The 16,149-nt window shown below is 46.5% G+C and overlaps 1 protein-coding gene across 1 annotated transcript; it reads left to right on the top strand.

Annotated features, from left to right (window-relative positions):
• The first annotated feature begins 9,409 nt into the window (after positions 1 to 9,409).
• fmodb (fibromodulin b) lies at positions 9,410 to 16,148 on the top strand. The gene is made up of 3 exons (XM_015968226.3): positions 9,410 to 9,527; positions 9,659 to 10,552; positions 14,795 to 16,148. Exons 2-3 carry the CDS (start codon positions 9,664 to 9,666, stop codon positions 14,944 to 14,946), a joined length of 1,041 nt encoding a protein of 346 aa, XP_015823712.1. The 5' UTR covers positions 9,410 to 9,527; positions 9,659 to 9,663; the 3' UTR covers positions 14,947 to 16,148.
• The last annotated feature ends 1 nt before the right edge of the window (position 16,149 follows it).

Here is a 16,149-nt window from a genome sequence, read left to right as displayed (position 1 = left end):
ATTATCTTTCTGGCTTCTGTACGTAAAGAAAACCAAAACTGCTTACATATGTGGAGTCGGTGGACAATGAGCGATTGTTGAGTAAGGCAAATTAGTCAGCTCAAAATGGCTTTTTAATGTGTTCAATGTTGGTAAGCCGGGTGGGGGTGGGAGGGTGGGGTTGGCTGGTGCCTATCTCCAGCGGTCAATGGGCAATCAGGCGGGGTACACCCTGGACAGAGAGCCAGTCCATCACAGGGCAACACAGAGACACACAGGACAAACAAACATGCACACACACACTCACACCTAAGGACTATTTAGACAGACCAATTAACCTAACAGTCATGTTTTTGGACTGTGGGAGGAAGCCGGAGTACCTGGAGAGAACCCACGCATGCACAGGGAGAACATGCAAACTCCATGCAGAAAGATCCCAGGCCGGGAAGCGAACACAGGACCTTCTTGCTGCAAGGCAACAGCTCTAACCACTGCGCCACTGCGCAGCCCACACCTAAATATATTTTAAAAAATGATCATCTTGAATCTTTCACATATTTATTAAGGTATTAACAACTTTTTTCGTGCCCAGCAGCTGTTTGAGGCTCCCTACATTCTTCCCAACACAGTGTTCACACTATATCTTCTTTAAATGCATAAGATATTTATAAAAGCTTTATTTTACCTATGGTTGGAAGGCAGACGTCCATACAAACAATTTCTTCTTCCTAAACAAAGTTTGGCTGTGAAGGTAATAGATTAAGGAGCAAGATCTTTCTTCCTCTGCGTCATCTATTTATGTTATGGGCTTGTTTATTAAATGGCATGTATTTGATATAGTCCTGGAACCCCCAAGGCACTTTACAACACAATCAGTCATTCACCCTGTAATGAATCAAAAGGGTCAATTTTCACCATTGAATTGACACAGTTACGTTTCCCGCTCTTCTGGGAGGGTATGCCAGGCCTGGCTGAACAGGGAGACCGAGGAGCTGCAGGTGGGCCGGTGAGTGGTGGAGAGCAGACGATCAGGGGCAAACGGCAGGACTGGAATGTTGATGATGGTTCAGTGATATTGCGGAAAGCGAATATGAATAGATGACTGGAACCTGGAGGGATCAGGAGGGCAGAGCAAGTTAACTGCCTGAAGGGCAGGAACGGGCAGACAAACAAATTCTAAAAAAATTTCAGAAAGATCAGGAGGAGGGCTAGAAACTACCCAAGACTGAGTATCATCTGGCACTGGTGAGTTGTCCTGCTGCTCCTTAAATCCCCTGACCGCTGATGAGCTGATTTGATACAGCTGAGCTCTCCAGACACACCCACCTGTAAACAAAGCTCAGGCAGAGATGGTTAGTTCAGCAAAGATCATGACAGTACCCCCCCCCCCCCCCAAAAGGCCGACACCCGGCGGCCGAGCAGAGGAGGAGGAGGTGGAGGAGGAGGCAGAAGAAGCCCGAGCGGCGTCAAAATCCCTGATGAGGGAGGAATCATCAATCCAGGAACTGGGAACCCACTGGCGATGTTCTGGACCGTAGCCCTCCCAGTCCACCAAGAACTGACGACCTCGGCCCCTGGACCTGACGTCCAGAAGGCGCCGAACACGATAGCCCAGTCCACCATCGGTGAGGTGAACTGGCGAAGGAGGAGCAGGGACAGGACACAACGGGCTGGACGAGACAGGTTTCAGGAGGGAAACATGAAAAACAGGGTGGATCTTCAGAGACGGGGGCAGGACAAGACGGACTGAACAGGGACTGAGGACCTCCTGAATGGGGTATGGATCGATGAACCGAGGGGAAAGTTTCCTACTGGTGCCTTTGAGACCGATATCCTTGGTAGAGAGCCAGACTTGTTGCCCTGGGCTGTATACGGGCGCGGGTCGGCGGGGACGATCTGCCAGCCGTTGGTTGCGTTCCATGGTGCGCTGAAGAGCAGCCCGGGTTTGGATCCAGGTTCTCCTAGCCCAGCGGATAAACTGAGGAATAGTGACAGAGGCGGAGAGATCCGAAGGGAACAGGGGAGGTTGATAACCAAGGGAGCATTCGAACGGGGACTGACCGGTTGCAGTAGAAACATGGGTGTTGTGCTCGTACTCAATCCAGGGTAGTTGGGCACTCCAGCTGGTGGGGTTAGAGGAGCACACACAATGGAGCACTGCCTCCAACTCTTGATTGAGCCGTTTGCACTGGCCAACCAGAACTCAGGGAAACACGGGCCCCCAATAAGGTGGCAAACTCCTTCCAGACCCTGGAGAGGAATTGGGGACCGCGGTCTGAGAGGATCTCCAACGAGATGCCATGCAGTCTGAAGACATGTTTTATTATGAGATTAGCAGTCTCAGTGGAGGATGGAAGGGACTTTACGGGACGAAGTGGCAGGCCTTTGAAAATCTGTCGATGATGGTGAAGATGGCAGAAAAACCCTTGGAGAGGGGCAGGCCAGTGACGAAGTCCACCGCTATGTGAGACCATGGACGAGAGGGAATGGGGGGAGGTCTTAAAAGTCCCGCCGGGGGTTGGTTGGTGGTCTTATTCCGGGCACAGAAATGGCAGGCGTTGATGTACTCCTTCGTGTCCTTAAACAAGGAGGGCCACCAGAATGACCTGCGGATCAGGGCGAGAGTGCAACCAATTCCAGGGTGAATTGAAAACTTGGCGGTGTGTGCCCAGTGAATCATGGCTCCTCGTACTTGTTGAGGCGCAAACAGTTTATGGGAATGTCCATTACCTGGGTCAGGGTCTGTGCGTTGGGCGTCCAGCACCTTGTTAGTAATGTCCCAGGAAACAGCTCCTGCAACACAGGATGGAGGAAGAATAGTGGCAGGTTCGAGATCTCTGTCTGAGGCGTACTGGTGGGACAGAGCATCTGAATTGACGTTCTTGGTTCCAGGGGTGTAAGAGATGATAAAATTGAAGCGAGTAAAGAACAGGGACCACCGGGACTGTCTGGGATTTAGCCTTTTGGCCTCCTTCAGGTAGGCAAGATTTTTATGGTCCGTCCAGATTATGATGGGATGTTCGGAACCTTCTAGCCAATGGTGCCACTACTCCAGAGCCAATTTGATGGCTAGCAGCTCTCGGTCTCCCATGTCATAGTTCTGCTCTGCCTGAGAGAGTTTCTTAGAGAAGAAAGCCAGGGGTGAAGTAGGTTATCCGAGGGCAATGTTTGGGATAAGACAGCACCAACACCAGAATCTGAAGCATCAACTTCCATGGTAAACTGAATGGACGGATCAGGGCGAACCAAAACAGGGGCTTGAGTGAAAAGAGTCTTTAACTCCTGAAAAGCCTTCTCAGCATTAGCTGACCACACTAAAGCTCTTTTAACAGAGGTTAACTGTGTCAAGGGGGAAGCCACCTGGCTGTAGCCACGAATAAACCACCGATAAAAATTTGCAAACTCGAGGAAACGTTGTAGCTGTTTGTGGGTTGTGGGGGTTGTCCCTTCTCCAGCACAAATCCAAGAAATTTTACAGAAGAAACGTGGAATTCACACTTTTCAGCTTTGACGAAAAGGCGGTTCTCCCGGAGGCGTTGCAGGACAGCACGGATGTGTTGATGGTGTTCTGAGAGGTTACTGGAAAAGATCAAAATGTCGTCGAGGCATACAGTGACAATCTTGTTGATATAATCTGTTAGAACAGAGTTTACCAGGGACTGGAAAACTACGGGGGCATTGGTCAGGCCAAAAGGCATGACGAGGTACTCGCAGTGGCCCAGAGGTGTCTTGAAGGCCGTTTTCCACTCGTCACCCTCCCTGATCCTGACGAGATGGTAAGCATTGCAGAGATCTAGTTTGGTGAAGACGATTGCGTTCTGTACGGGGTCAAAGGTAGAGGATAGCAAAGGCAAACGGTATTTATTCTTGACATTTATTTGATTTAAACGTCGATAGTCGATGCAAGGATGCAGGGAACCATCTTTCTTTGAAACAAAGAAGAACCCTGCGCCCAAGGGAGAAGTGGAGGGACGAACCAGGCCTGATGCTAATGACTCAGAGATGTAAGTGGTCATGCATTCGTGTTCAGCTTTGGTTAGACTGTACAACCTGCTGGACGGGCGTGTGGCACCTGGGAGCAGATCGATGCAGCAGTCGTATGGACGATGAGGAGGCAAGGATGCAGCTCGATCCTTGCTGAAAACTGTTTGCAGGTTGTGGTATTCAAGTGGCACCGAAGACAGGTCCGGAATGGGTGGAGGACTGGTGGCAGGAACCGGGACAGGAAGGCTAGTAGACAACAAGCAGTGGGACAAGCAGTACGGACTCCAAACAGCTACTTGACCCATCCTCCAATCGATGTGGAGGTTTATGCGTGATAAGCCATTGTGCGTGATAAGCCATTCATGGCTGGAGGCGGAGTGGAACGGGCGGTTTGGTAGGACTGATAACAGGGCGGAGCGGGCCTGGGACGGGTCTTGAGTCTCTTCTCTATGCGAATGGCTAGTGTTATAAGATCCTCCAGAGTCCCAGGTTCAGGACACAGAGCTAGTTGGTCCTGGATCTTATTGTTGAGGGCCTGAGCAAAAGCTCCCTTTAACGACTCCTCGTCCATACTTGATGTTATTGCCAATGTTCTAAAATCGACTGAAAAGTCTGAAACTGTTTGTGTCACACCCTGTCCTGTCTCCCCTTAGGTTTTAGTCTGTCTCCGTTAATTGCTCCCACCTGCCTCTTGTTTCCCAATCACCCTAGCTCCCACTCCTCGTGTATTTAAACCCCTTCTGTTCTGTGTTTCATGTCGAGTCATTGTTTCCCATGTCCAGCGTGTTCATTATTAAAACCTTTAAACGTCCTACCTGTCTGCCTGTCTTCCTGTCCTGCGTTTGGATCCTCAACTGATCACCGCTCCGCTCATCGGGACGCTCATGACAGAATGACTCGACCCCCAGAAGGATCCAGCGGGAAGGTTATTCCCTGGGGGTACCTGTTCCAGTTTTTCTCTGCGGACCATCGGCCGGCATCCTCTCCTCCTCAGGCTTCGCCTTGCCGCAGACGGCGTCCCCGACCTTCTGCCTCGGCGTTCCTCTCCACCCTCCCGGAGCCAGGTGAGAGAGTGGACGGGGAGACGCTTACTGATTGCTCCAATTACGTGGGCACCCGCCTGGCTGTGTGCTCTCCCGGAGTTGGCCCACGGCGTGGGGAGAGATGCCGGGCTCCACCGCGGCCCTGTGTCCCAGGACGGAGCTGCGACCTCGCCGCTGCCCCTGCTCGGCACAGTTCCTTGGACACGCCCCTGGTCAGACCAGCAGTTCCGTCTTCGGCCGAATCGGCGCCTTCAGGTGGGGGAGCTGCGCCCGCAGCCCAGCTGACTGGGCTCGCCAGTCTCCGAGCTGAGTTGGTCCAGATTCATCAGACCCTCAATCTCGGTAAGCTCCAGCTGGACAATCTGCTCGCCGCTGCCCCGGCTGGACGCAGCAGCTTGGACCCGCCCCCGGTCGGACCAGCTGTCCCGCCACCGGTCCAATCGGCTCCTCCGTCATCTGCAGGAGGAGGAGCAATGCCCGCAACCCAGCTGACTGAACTTGCCAGTCTCCGGGCTGAGCTGGCCCAGCTTCATCAGATCCTCAGGTCTAATCAGCTCCAACTGGACACTCTGCGCTCCCAGTCTCCAACACCACCAGTTCAATCACAGCTTGTTCCAGCGGTGGTCCCGGTGAACACACCGCAGCCGATCCCGCCTGTCCAGACAGCCCCTCCTGCAGCGGCTTCACCTCCGCTCCAGACGTCAATGGTTCTGGCCCAGAAGCAGATGGTGCGGGCCCAGAAGCAGACGGTGCGGGCCCAGAAGCAGACGTTACCAGCCCAGAAGCCAGTGGCTCAGAGACCGGCGGTCCAGAAGCCGGAGGACCAGAAGCCGATGGAAGTCGACATCTCTTCCAGTCCAAGGGTCGATGCCTCCAGTCCAAGGGTCGATGCCTCCAAGCCAAGGGTCGACGCCTCCAAGCCAAGGGTCGACGCCTCCAAGCCAAGGGTCGACGCCTCCAGTCCAAGGGTCGACGCCTCACCCTGTTCTGAAGTCGACGTCTCGTCTGAAGTCGACGTCTCATCTGAACTCGTCTCCTCTGAAGTCGACGTCTCGTCTGAAGTCGACGTCTCGTCTGAAGTTGTCTCTGAAGTCGTCGTCTCTGAAGTCGTCTCGTCTGTAGTCGTCTCTGAAGTCGTCTCGTCTGAAGTCGCCTCGTCTGAAGTCGTCTCGTCTGAAGTCACCTCGTCTGAAGTCATCTCCTCTGAAGTCGACGTGTCCGAAGTCGTCTCCTCTGAGGTCGACGTGTCTGAAGTCATCTCCTCTGAGGTCGACGTGTCCGAAGTCGTCTCCTCTGAAGTAGACGCGTCCGAAGTCGACGTGTCTGAAGTCGCCTCGGCTGAAGTCGCCTTATCCACTCTGGAGGTCGACGCTCTCTCCACTCTGGAGGTCGACGCTCCCTCTGATCTGGCATCTCCACCGTCTCCAGTTCCAATGGTGGTTCTGAAGGTCGCTCCGGTCCAGCCCGCAGAGACTATGTCCCCGGCCCAGCCTGCAGAGACTATGTCCCCGGCCCAGCCTGCAGAGCTCCTCATCTGCCGCAGGCGCCGGCCTCCAAGGGCCCGTTGCCTCCTCATCTGCTGCAGGTGCAGGCCCCCGGATTCTGTTGGTCCCTGCCGCCTCTCCATCGGTCCCTCGGTTCCTCTGGGCCCTCCCTCCAGGTCCCCCTCCTCCCGCCCTGCTCCTTGTTCCTGTGGGCGTCTGGGATCCGCCCTTTGAGGGGGGGGGGGGGGGGGTGTCCTGTCACACCCTGTCCTGTCTCCCCTTAGGTTTTAGTCTGTCTCCGTTATTTGCTCCCACCTGCCTCTTGTTTCCCAATCACCCTAGCTCCCGCTCCTCGTGTATTTAAACCCCTTCTGTTCTGTGTTTCATGTCGAGTCATTGTTTCCCATGCCCAGCATGTTCATTATTAAAACCTTTAAACATCCTACCTGTCTGCCTGTCTTCCTTTCCCGCGTTTGGATCCTCACCTGATCACCGCTCCGCTCACCGGCACGCTTGTGACAGTTTGTTTGTCTTGCTTCAGGTTCCAAATGGTCCTGGCTATTTCTGAGGGTGTTTCTGATCGGCCAAAAGTCCTATTAAAATCTGCTAGGAAATCGTCTAGGGTACCTGAGGAAATGAGCTTCCCGACTCTTAGCCTCTGCCCATTGTAAGGCACGACCTCGGAGCAAACCAACAATGTGAGAGATTTTAGCAGGATCACTGATAAATGTTTCTGGGGATCTTTCAAAAGTTACCATGCATTGAAGGAGAAAGCATCGTAATTTACCGGACTCACCAGAGAAGGTATCTGGAGGAGGCGAGTCTGCGACCCGGAAGTGCCACTGTGTTGACGGACCAGGCTGAACCGGAGGTAATTAAGATGGTGGTGGAGAAACCGGGGCAGCCGGAGCAGACAGTTTATTATTCAGCTCCCTTAACATGGCATCTAACTGTAACAGACGTTGGTTAGTGCTTGCTTGATGTTCGAGGAGAGTTTGTATGGAGTGTTCATGTTGGGCGAAAGCTGTGGACATGGCGGACGGAAGTGATTCGACAGTGGGGTCAGGAGTTTGGCCAGATGATTCTGTCATGTGTGAAGGCAATTTCTTAACCCACGACATGAAGACTCACCACCAGGAGTCGGAAGGTAAGTAAAAATGATTTATTTTGTATGGTGCAGTAGAGGTAGCTTCCGATGGGCAGGAAATGGATCCGTGGGGGTCTGAGAGAGGAAGAGAGGTCAGAGTCTGGAACAACGTGAGAGGTTGATGAGGAATGCAAAGGGCTTAGGTTTCCTGGATGATCTGGGCTCTTCTGGGAGGGTATGCCAGGCCTGGCTGAACAGGGAGACCGAGGAGCTGCACGTGGGCCGGTGAGTGGCAGAGAGCAGGCGATCAGGGGCAAACGGCAGGACTGGAATGTTGATGATGGTTCCGATGATATTGCGGAAAGCGAATATGAATAGATGACTGGAACCTGGAGGGATCAGGAGGGCAGAGCAAGTTAACTGCCTGAAGGGCAGGAACGGGCAGACAAACAAATTCTAAAATCTTTCAGAAAGATCAGGAGGAGGGCTAGAATCTACCCAAGACTGAGTATCATCTGGCACTGGTGAGTTGTCCTGCTGCACCTTAAATCCCCTGACTGCTGATGAGCTGATTTGATACAGCTGAGCTCTCCAGACACACCCACCTGTAAACAAAGCTCAGACAGAGATGGTTAGTTCAGCACAGATCATGACACCTAGAGACAGTTGTGCATGACAATCCCAGAAGATCAGCAGTTCCTCAAATACTCAGACCAGCCCGTCTGGCACCAACAACCATGCCATGTTCAAAGTCACATAAATCACCTTTCTTCCCCAATCTGAAGCTCAGTTGGAACTACATCAGATTGTCTTGACCACGTCAACACGTCTAAATGCATTGAGTTTCCACCATATGATTGGCTGATTAGTAATTTGTGTCAAAGAGCAAATGGACAGATGTACCCATGTTCAATCCACCCGTCTTACTTTCCCCCACTTTGTAAAACATATTCCTGGATGCTCCAAAACACCAAAATATCCAAACTACTTCTTTTACAGATGCACGTTCACTTGCAGATATCCAGTTTGAGCAGCTGTATTTGTTATGTTACCCCTAGCTGATTTTCTCTTCAATGACGTCAATGTCTGAGCTCATTTAGTTATTTCCACTTTGTTTTGGCTTAGTTTTTTGTTCAATACATAATATTTTAAAACTTGGGCTGACTCCAACTTCCTCAGAAGGGAAGGAAAAATTACCTAAATCTTTTACAACCCGCATCTAATTTTCCTGCAACAAAGGAGGATGTAAGTGATGAGGCCAGTGTGGTGAAGGCTGTTTACAGGACAGTAAAGGGTCTCCTCTGACTGCAGGCGCCAGTACAACCATACGCTGACTTTCTCTGTGCCTTAAATACTATAATTGACTGAAGTAGAATCTGAAGCATGCAGGAAACAGAAACATGTGTTGGCGGGGGGGGGGGGGGGGGGGGGGGGGGGGGGGGGAATGTACTTTGATGCTACACAGTGTACAAATCGAATAAAGGCATGCCAAGACTCTGGGATTTGATTTTAAATAAGTAACATGATTCAACCTAAGGCATAACAGTTCTGATGCGAGTCTCTTACCCATCAATACATATACCATGCCATTGCCCCTACTCTTCCCTCCCCAGCCTACTCCATAACATTTGTGACACAACAAGACACAGCAGACTTATAGTGACTATGCTAATAACAAGGCATGACACTTTAATGGAAAACAAGGTTGTTAAAAACAGATGTTCCACACAGTTTACCGGTGGCATTGATATTTTCAAAGCCGGAGGTGACACGCTGTAGTGTAGGTTACATGAAAGCAGAGAAGTACTTGCATGTTAACGAGACAGGGTGATTGGAGCTCCAACTCCAGAGGGAGGTGATGGAGGTATTTACAGTAAACCAGCATCATACTTCACTCAGTCAAAGCAAAACGCAGGGGAGGTGAGCTAAGGAGGAGACGACTCAGAACTGGTAGGTGTTTTCTACTTTCTCTATTCAGTTATGTCCACAGCTATGGTCAATAAGAGTTTATCTCCAGGTGTAAACACTTCATTTTTAAATTGCACAACATTTATGTGTTTTTGATTTGGTTTTTCCATCAGCGATCATGCAGATACTAGTACTCTTCCTTGTATTGGGTGTAGTGGATGTGAATGTTAGCCAGCGATACAGCTCGATCCAATGGCTGTCCCATCTACGAAGGAGGTGGCATGGTGCCGACTGGCAGGCTGAGGACATAGATTGCCCTTTGGAATGCGACTGCCCCGCAGCTTACCCCACAGCTATGTACTGCCACAGCCGCAATCTTCAGCATGTCCCCTTTGTTCCGTCACACATCAAATATGTCTATCTGCAACGTAATCAGATCACAGGCATCCAGGACGGGGTGTTTGACAATGCTACAAACCTAGTCTGGGTAATTCTGTCCCACAACAAGCTCAACGCTGACAAAATCAGCAACAATGTCTTCACAAAGTTAGGAAGTCTGAACTGGCTCTTCCTGGATCACAATGAACTAACTGGTGTGCCTCAAAACTTACCCAAGTCCATCACAGACCTACGACTTAATCACAACAAGATCTCAAAAGTTCATTCCAGCTCATTTCAGGGGATGACCAACCTGACCACGCTTCAGCTCCAAGCAAATGTCATAGAAGACATTCAGGGCGGGCTTAAGGGACTGAAGTCTCTGACTATGCTGGACATGAGTAAAAACAAGCTGAGGAAAATCCCAGAAAACCTTCCAGAGACCCTGCAGCAGCTCTACCTGGAGTTTAATAACATAGAGAATGTCCCAGCTGGTTTTCTCACTGCATATCCTAAACTGCTGTTTGTCCGTTTGGCTCACAACACCCTGACTGATAAAGGCCTTCCATCTAACGTGTTCAACACCAGCACACTCCTGGAGCTTGACCTCTCCTTCAATAAACTAGAAAGGATCCCTTTTGTCAGCAGGAACCTGGAGAACCTGTACCTACATGCCAATAAGATCAAAGGTATGGATTCCAATTTCATGTGCCCAGGTCTTTACATGTTATATTTTATTTAAGTTTCTTAGATCACAAATAAACAGAAGAGTGATCAATTTAAAAGAATTAAATCTCATGATGAGTAATTTTTTGTATTTTTTAAATTCTCATTTACTGAAATTTGCCTTGCGCTCAGTAGCTGAATCATTAAAGTGACAGTGTGTATGTTTCCTGTGGGTAGGGGGCAGTAGATATCTACATCATTGCAAGCGAGTAGTATTTTTGTGTTGGAGTAAGACCTTACCAACGGATGCCACTTAGGGTCAAAAAACCCTGGGGAGTACAAACTTCAGCAAAATGACGACTACATCAGACTCCCTTTCATCACTGGGAGAATGTGAAGAGGTGAATGTGTAAAACAACAATGTTTATGAATGGTATCAAATAGTTTACAAATCAGTAAATGCATTTTGTCCTCATGGGTTCCCGTAGAAGGAAGAAAGGCACCTAATATGTTGTCCAGAGACTTAGACCCACTCCCATGTATTTTAGACCAGATTTTTTTTGGTTACATGATACAAAGCCACCAATGTTTTTCAACAACTGCGCATCATTTAATTCATTTTTAACAACATTTCGATGGATGTTTCCAGAGACTAACAGTAAAAACTACACATTGTCTCTTTAATGTACAAAGAACCTGTTTATTTCATTTTAATTTGATCATCGTTGTTCCTCGGTTGGTCACCTGAAATTCCAAATGTGTGTTAATTCCCTGTGACCCCTAAACCAGTCATCCAAACGGAGATCTCCCTTGTTCAACCAGCCAGGGCGCATGATCAATCGGGTCGCAGTGACAGGACACTCACTGTCACAGACGCATGACATTCTGTCTCAATCTGTCCCCCTGCTGATATTCTGCATTCTGTTTTCTGCGCTTCAGGCTGTGTGTGTGTGCGCGCGCGTGTGTGTGTGTGCGCGCGCACGTGTGTGTGCATGTGGGGAGTCTTGTTCTGTGTGAAAACGAAGCAGTACAAGTGATAATGCTGCAGGATTTCATAATTTTATCCTTCTCAGCAGCAGCACTGCAGGTGCTCTCCATGCCCAAAATGTGCGTAAGCCATGTCCTTAGTCAACTTAAAGTTGCGCACATTTTTCCACTAAGTTTTCTTTCATAAATCCCAAAGTTTGCGTGGGAAGTTGCTTACGCAGTTTTCCGACCCCGTTTTGCGCGTAAGCAAGCTTGATAAATGAGGCCCCTGCGCCTGAAATACATAGAGAGATGATTGTAAATAAGGTTTATATCAGTGTTTCCACTTAGAGGTTTGGTTAAAGGCTGTTTAGCAGATATCAAGGCACGAAGCACGCAGTTTTATCATACTTTTTTTGTTTTGAGTACTTTGAGCCTTTCAGCAAAAACTGAGTACATTTATAATTACACAAAGTTTCCTGAAATACTTAAAGGATTAGTGCATGGCATGGCCATTCCATGCAGCAGTTCCAAAAACACTATGTTCAGTATGATCACACTGCTGCCTCAGCGGGATACGGTTCTTCTGCACCTTACAATCTCATGCTGCAGCTAGCAGGACCCTAACAGGGCAAGGCAGCATTATTTGTATAGCTATTTCATACATAGAGGCAAATAAATGTGCATTCCATTAGCGACATTAGCACAAACATTACAGCACAATTAAAATACACGAATAAGTTTAGATCAAATAAAAACACAAATGCATTTCAGATATCAGAATCGGAAGAAAGATAAAGGGTGAGCGGGTACAGTGCAAAAGGTGCAGCATAAGAAACGTTCATTCAAAGGCTGATCCATGAAAGACTTCAGTTTAGATTTAAAGGGATACTTTGCCACTTTCTCATATTTAAAAATAATTTTCTTAAGGCAGTATGCACTAAAAGGATCCTTTACAGGGTTACTGAATAGTCACTCTGACCCCTACCGCCCTCTGTGGCCAGAATAACGCACTTGCAACTAGAGTGTGGTGGGCCGCCAACTGTTGGACTTAGAAAAAATTGAACTTACATACCTGGAGCTGCAGTCTGCTTCCAGCACGGTTCCTGCATGTTTTAGATCATGAACACAGCTGATTTGTTTCATTTAGTGATGAACCTCTCTTTTAGGATCTATTGAAGGCTGGGGAGGTGGTTAGATAAACGCACAGAGTGGAGATACGTTTCATTTTCAGTTTGATCATAAAGAACCTATTTGTCGATGTAGAGAACACACAACAGATACTAGGGGGCGCTAAAACAAGCAAAACTACCAAGCATCCCTTTAACACATTTCTTCAGGAGTTTGTTATTCCTGCCACAAGCCAAAAACATGAATGAGGAATTAACTGGTGATTCTAAATCGGCCCAAAGTGCGATAGACCAGTGAGCATCTGTACTAACCCTCTCAACCAGTGACTGCTGGAGCAGGTATAGAAACTGGATGGATGTAATGACACAGATTTAAAATATCATGTAAACATACTAAAGGTTAGAAGTAAAGAAGAACAGAGGATCAAGAAGATGACCATTTTATATCACAAAATATTGTTTTATATTAGGGCTGCAACTAACGATTATTTTCATAATCGATTAATATGTCGATTATTTTTTCGATTAACCAATTAATCGGTTTGTTATTGTTTAGCTATTTAACCTATACAAGTGATGAATACATTTCAGTTAAGAAAAAGAAAAACATAAGAGAATTGTGCAGTTGACTGCAATCTATTTTATTGCACATGAACACAGTCAGCGGTGTAAAATGAGCTAAACAGTGCAAAATATCAGTCCAGAATAATTTTTTGGCATAAAAATATAAGAGGTAAATTCCATAAAAAATAATGTAGAATCTAGAATAGAGTTTGTAAGTGGTATGCATTGCTGGGGGTGAGTGTCTTGTTCCCCATGTAGTTGTCCATCGTTGCTTGTTTTTTTCTGCATAAGAAACACAAATAGACTGAAATAAGTACACATATAAAATAAAGCAGCACACACACTACAACACTAAATCAATATTACATTATTTGAATTAATTAACAATATACAGTGATCATTTATTTTGACAAAAATGTGTTGTGAGGCGTTTTACAGCGTTAGTCAGTAAAACAGCCTTTTAATAGTAAAAAAATGACTTTCTGAATTTCTCCTGTATTTAAAAATCGAAAGCTTACAACTATGCCGTGTTATATTCACCTGGACACAGCTCGTCTGTATATTTTTCTCCACGGAGTTGTCCTTTTTTGAATGAGGAACATAGTTATGGGTTTGTGCCGTTTTTCTCTTAACGAGGACATTCTTATAAACAGACGTGCTAAATTTGGCAAGCGCATGATACAAAACACGGAGGAGATTCACGATTGCATCTAGTCAATCAGAAGTAGAACACCGTAGACTGACGTGGCAAAAAAACATGTTTAACATCCACTATAACGAACTCAGCTCCCAAATTTGATCTGCGTTAGCTTGTTTATTTTCTGTTACTTACCGGATTTACCGGACTTTCCTCTGCTGCGTCAGCCCCCACATGTTTTCGTTTCAAATGTTCACTTAGGGACGTCATGCTTCCGTGCCATGCTAGATGGTTTGTGCATATTTTGCAGGTCACCTGTCCTTTCATGGCATCTAGAGTGAAGTGCCCCCATACTCGTGAGGTTTTTGTCCGGGGTTTCTCTTCAGTTTTGTCGCTTCTATTTTTCTATTTTTATTTCTTCTTGTTCTGCCATCTCTCACAGCAAGATGCGCGTCAGTAACGTGTTACGTCGTGAAAACCGAGGGCACTTATTGGCTCGTTTCTTCTTCTACGGCTCCACTGGTAGATCAGTGGCTCATTACTGCCACACACTGGCGGCAAATTTAACAGATTGTAACCGATGTCAGATTGTGGTAAAAAATAGACTTTATGCGGTAAAATATGATTATTAAACAACTAATCGATGACTAAAAACGTTGTTAACTATTTTAATAATTGATTATAATCGATTAAATCGATTAGTTGTTTCAGCTCTATTTTATATCATGCCGATTATCCATCAAGCAATGATTGATTTGATTTCTAAAAGCACTATGTCTGCTAGCAAGTCCACACATAGTCTCCTAAGCTCAAGGAATGCATTTTAATTGACGTTACCTGGCGCCTTGTTCATTAAATCAATTTTATACATTTTATCCCAGACGTGATGAATTTTGGTCTGCTTTGGTTTGACAGCAATTTTTGAGTCCATAAACATTAACCAGTTTAATTTGTTTACTTCCTTTCAGAGTTTTCCCTGAGCAGTTTCTGCAGCACGACTGATGTGACAAACTTCTCCCGGCTGAAAGTTCTGCGTCTGGATGCCAACGAGATCAGTGCCAGAGACATTCCTGCTGAAGCAGCCTACTGTTTGCGGCATGTTGCTTTTATTGATGTGTAAGAGATTTTTGACCAAAGCTGGTAAACGTGGTTAACCAAGTACTCACACTCACAAGTACTAAAATGTTTTCTTTTATATGTGATATAGCGTTAATCAACAGGAAATACCACCATTGTGTTATCTGATATCCAGATGGCAGACATATGGATAACAAAGTGAAAAAAGGCTGGACGACTAATATCCTTAAACCAATTAGAATCTCATTTCATGTCTTCTGGTAAAAAAAAATACCCTCTTTCATACAATTAGGTGAAAGTATAATAAGTATAATCAATCATGTGCTGGAAAATTAGTTTGGATCTTTGCCTCCACCATGTGGAACGTGACAAAACATCATGCCAGGCGATGCTTGGAAGTACTTATTAGAGAGAGTATTTGTCAGTACTCCAGCAATGGCCCCACTAAATGTTACCACAGTTTAACCATTTAGATACCTCAATGTTCCTATTTGCAAAGTAACTCTCTTACAAGACTTATGTTTCAGAGCTGACATCTATCTATCTATCTATCTATCTATCTATCTATCTATCTATCTATCTATCTATCTATCTCTCTATCTCTCTATCTGTCTGTCTGTCTGTCTGTCTATCTATCTATCTATCTATCTATCTATCTATCTATCTATCTTGTGAAAAATGACAAATTACTCAACTTTATTTTATTTTGTAGTAAGGATTTAATAATGGTGGAAGTTAATGTAACAAATGAACTGGTTAATAATCACATTATCTCAATAAATGTGTTAAAATTGTACTTTTTTGGAATGAACCTTATGTATGGAGTTTTCTTCAACACATATAAATTAGCATTACTGTGCAAAAGTCTAAAGCTATTCCTTGTTTATGCTTTTATAAGAATGATGGGAGTCATGACAACTATGAATCATTAGTGTGCTGAATTGCTCTCTGGAGATTTAAAGTTTTCTTTTGGTGTGAACTTCTTTATAACACCATGCGTTCGTGTAACATTTAAAAAGTTATTTTCAGAAATATTTCTCCTGGTTTATGGGCACTTCAAAGCTTCTTTTTGGAACATGGCTGTCCTTTTGTTTGACTGATTCTACCCCGCTGCATTCCTGCTTCTGGGTGGGTCGTCCATGACTGAAAACACTGCATTGTGCATTTTATGCTTTTTTGATTATTTACACCTTCCTCCTGGTAAATTCTGGTCAAGGTGACTGCATATAAAACATTTAAAAATGAG

The sequence above is a fragment of the Nothobranchius furzeri genome, chromosome 15 (assembly GCF_043380555.1).
Source record: "Nothobranchius furzeri strain GRZ-AD chromosome 15, NfurGRZ-RIMD1, whole genome shotgun sequence".
NCBI lineage: Eukaryota > Metazoa > Chordata > Actinopteri > Cyprinodontiformes > Nothobranchiidae > Nothobranchius > Nothobranchius furzeri.
This window is presented reverse-complemented; position numbering and strand designations above follow the sequence as displayed.

Bases quoted from the DNA above. Each gene is read 5' to 3' on its own strand.
- fmodb (XM_015968226.3), top strand. From the start codon at position 9,664: ATGCAGATACTAGTACTCTTCCTTGTATTGGGTGTAGTGGATGTGAAT. The intron at 10,553-14,794 runs GTATGGATTCCA...ACTTCCTTTCAG, and splicing joins ACATGCCAATAAGATCAAAG to AGTTTTCCCTGAGCAGTTTC.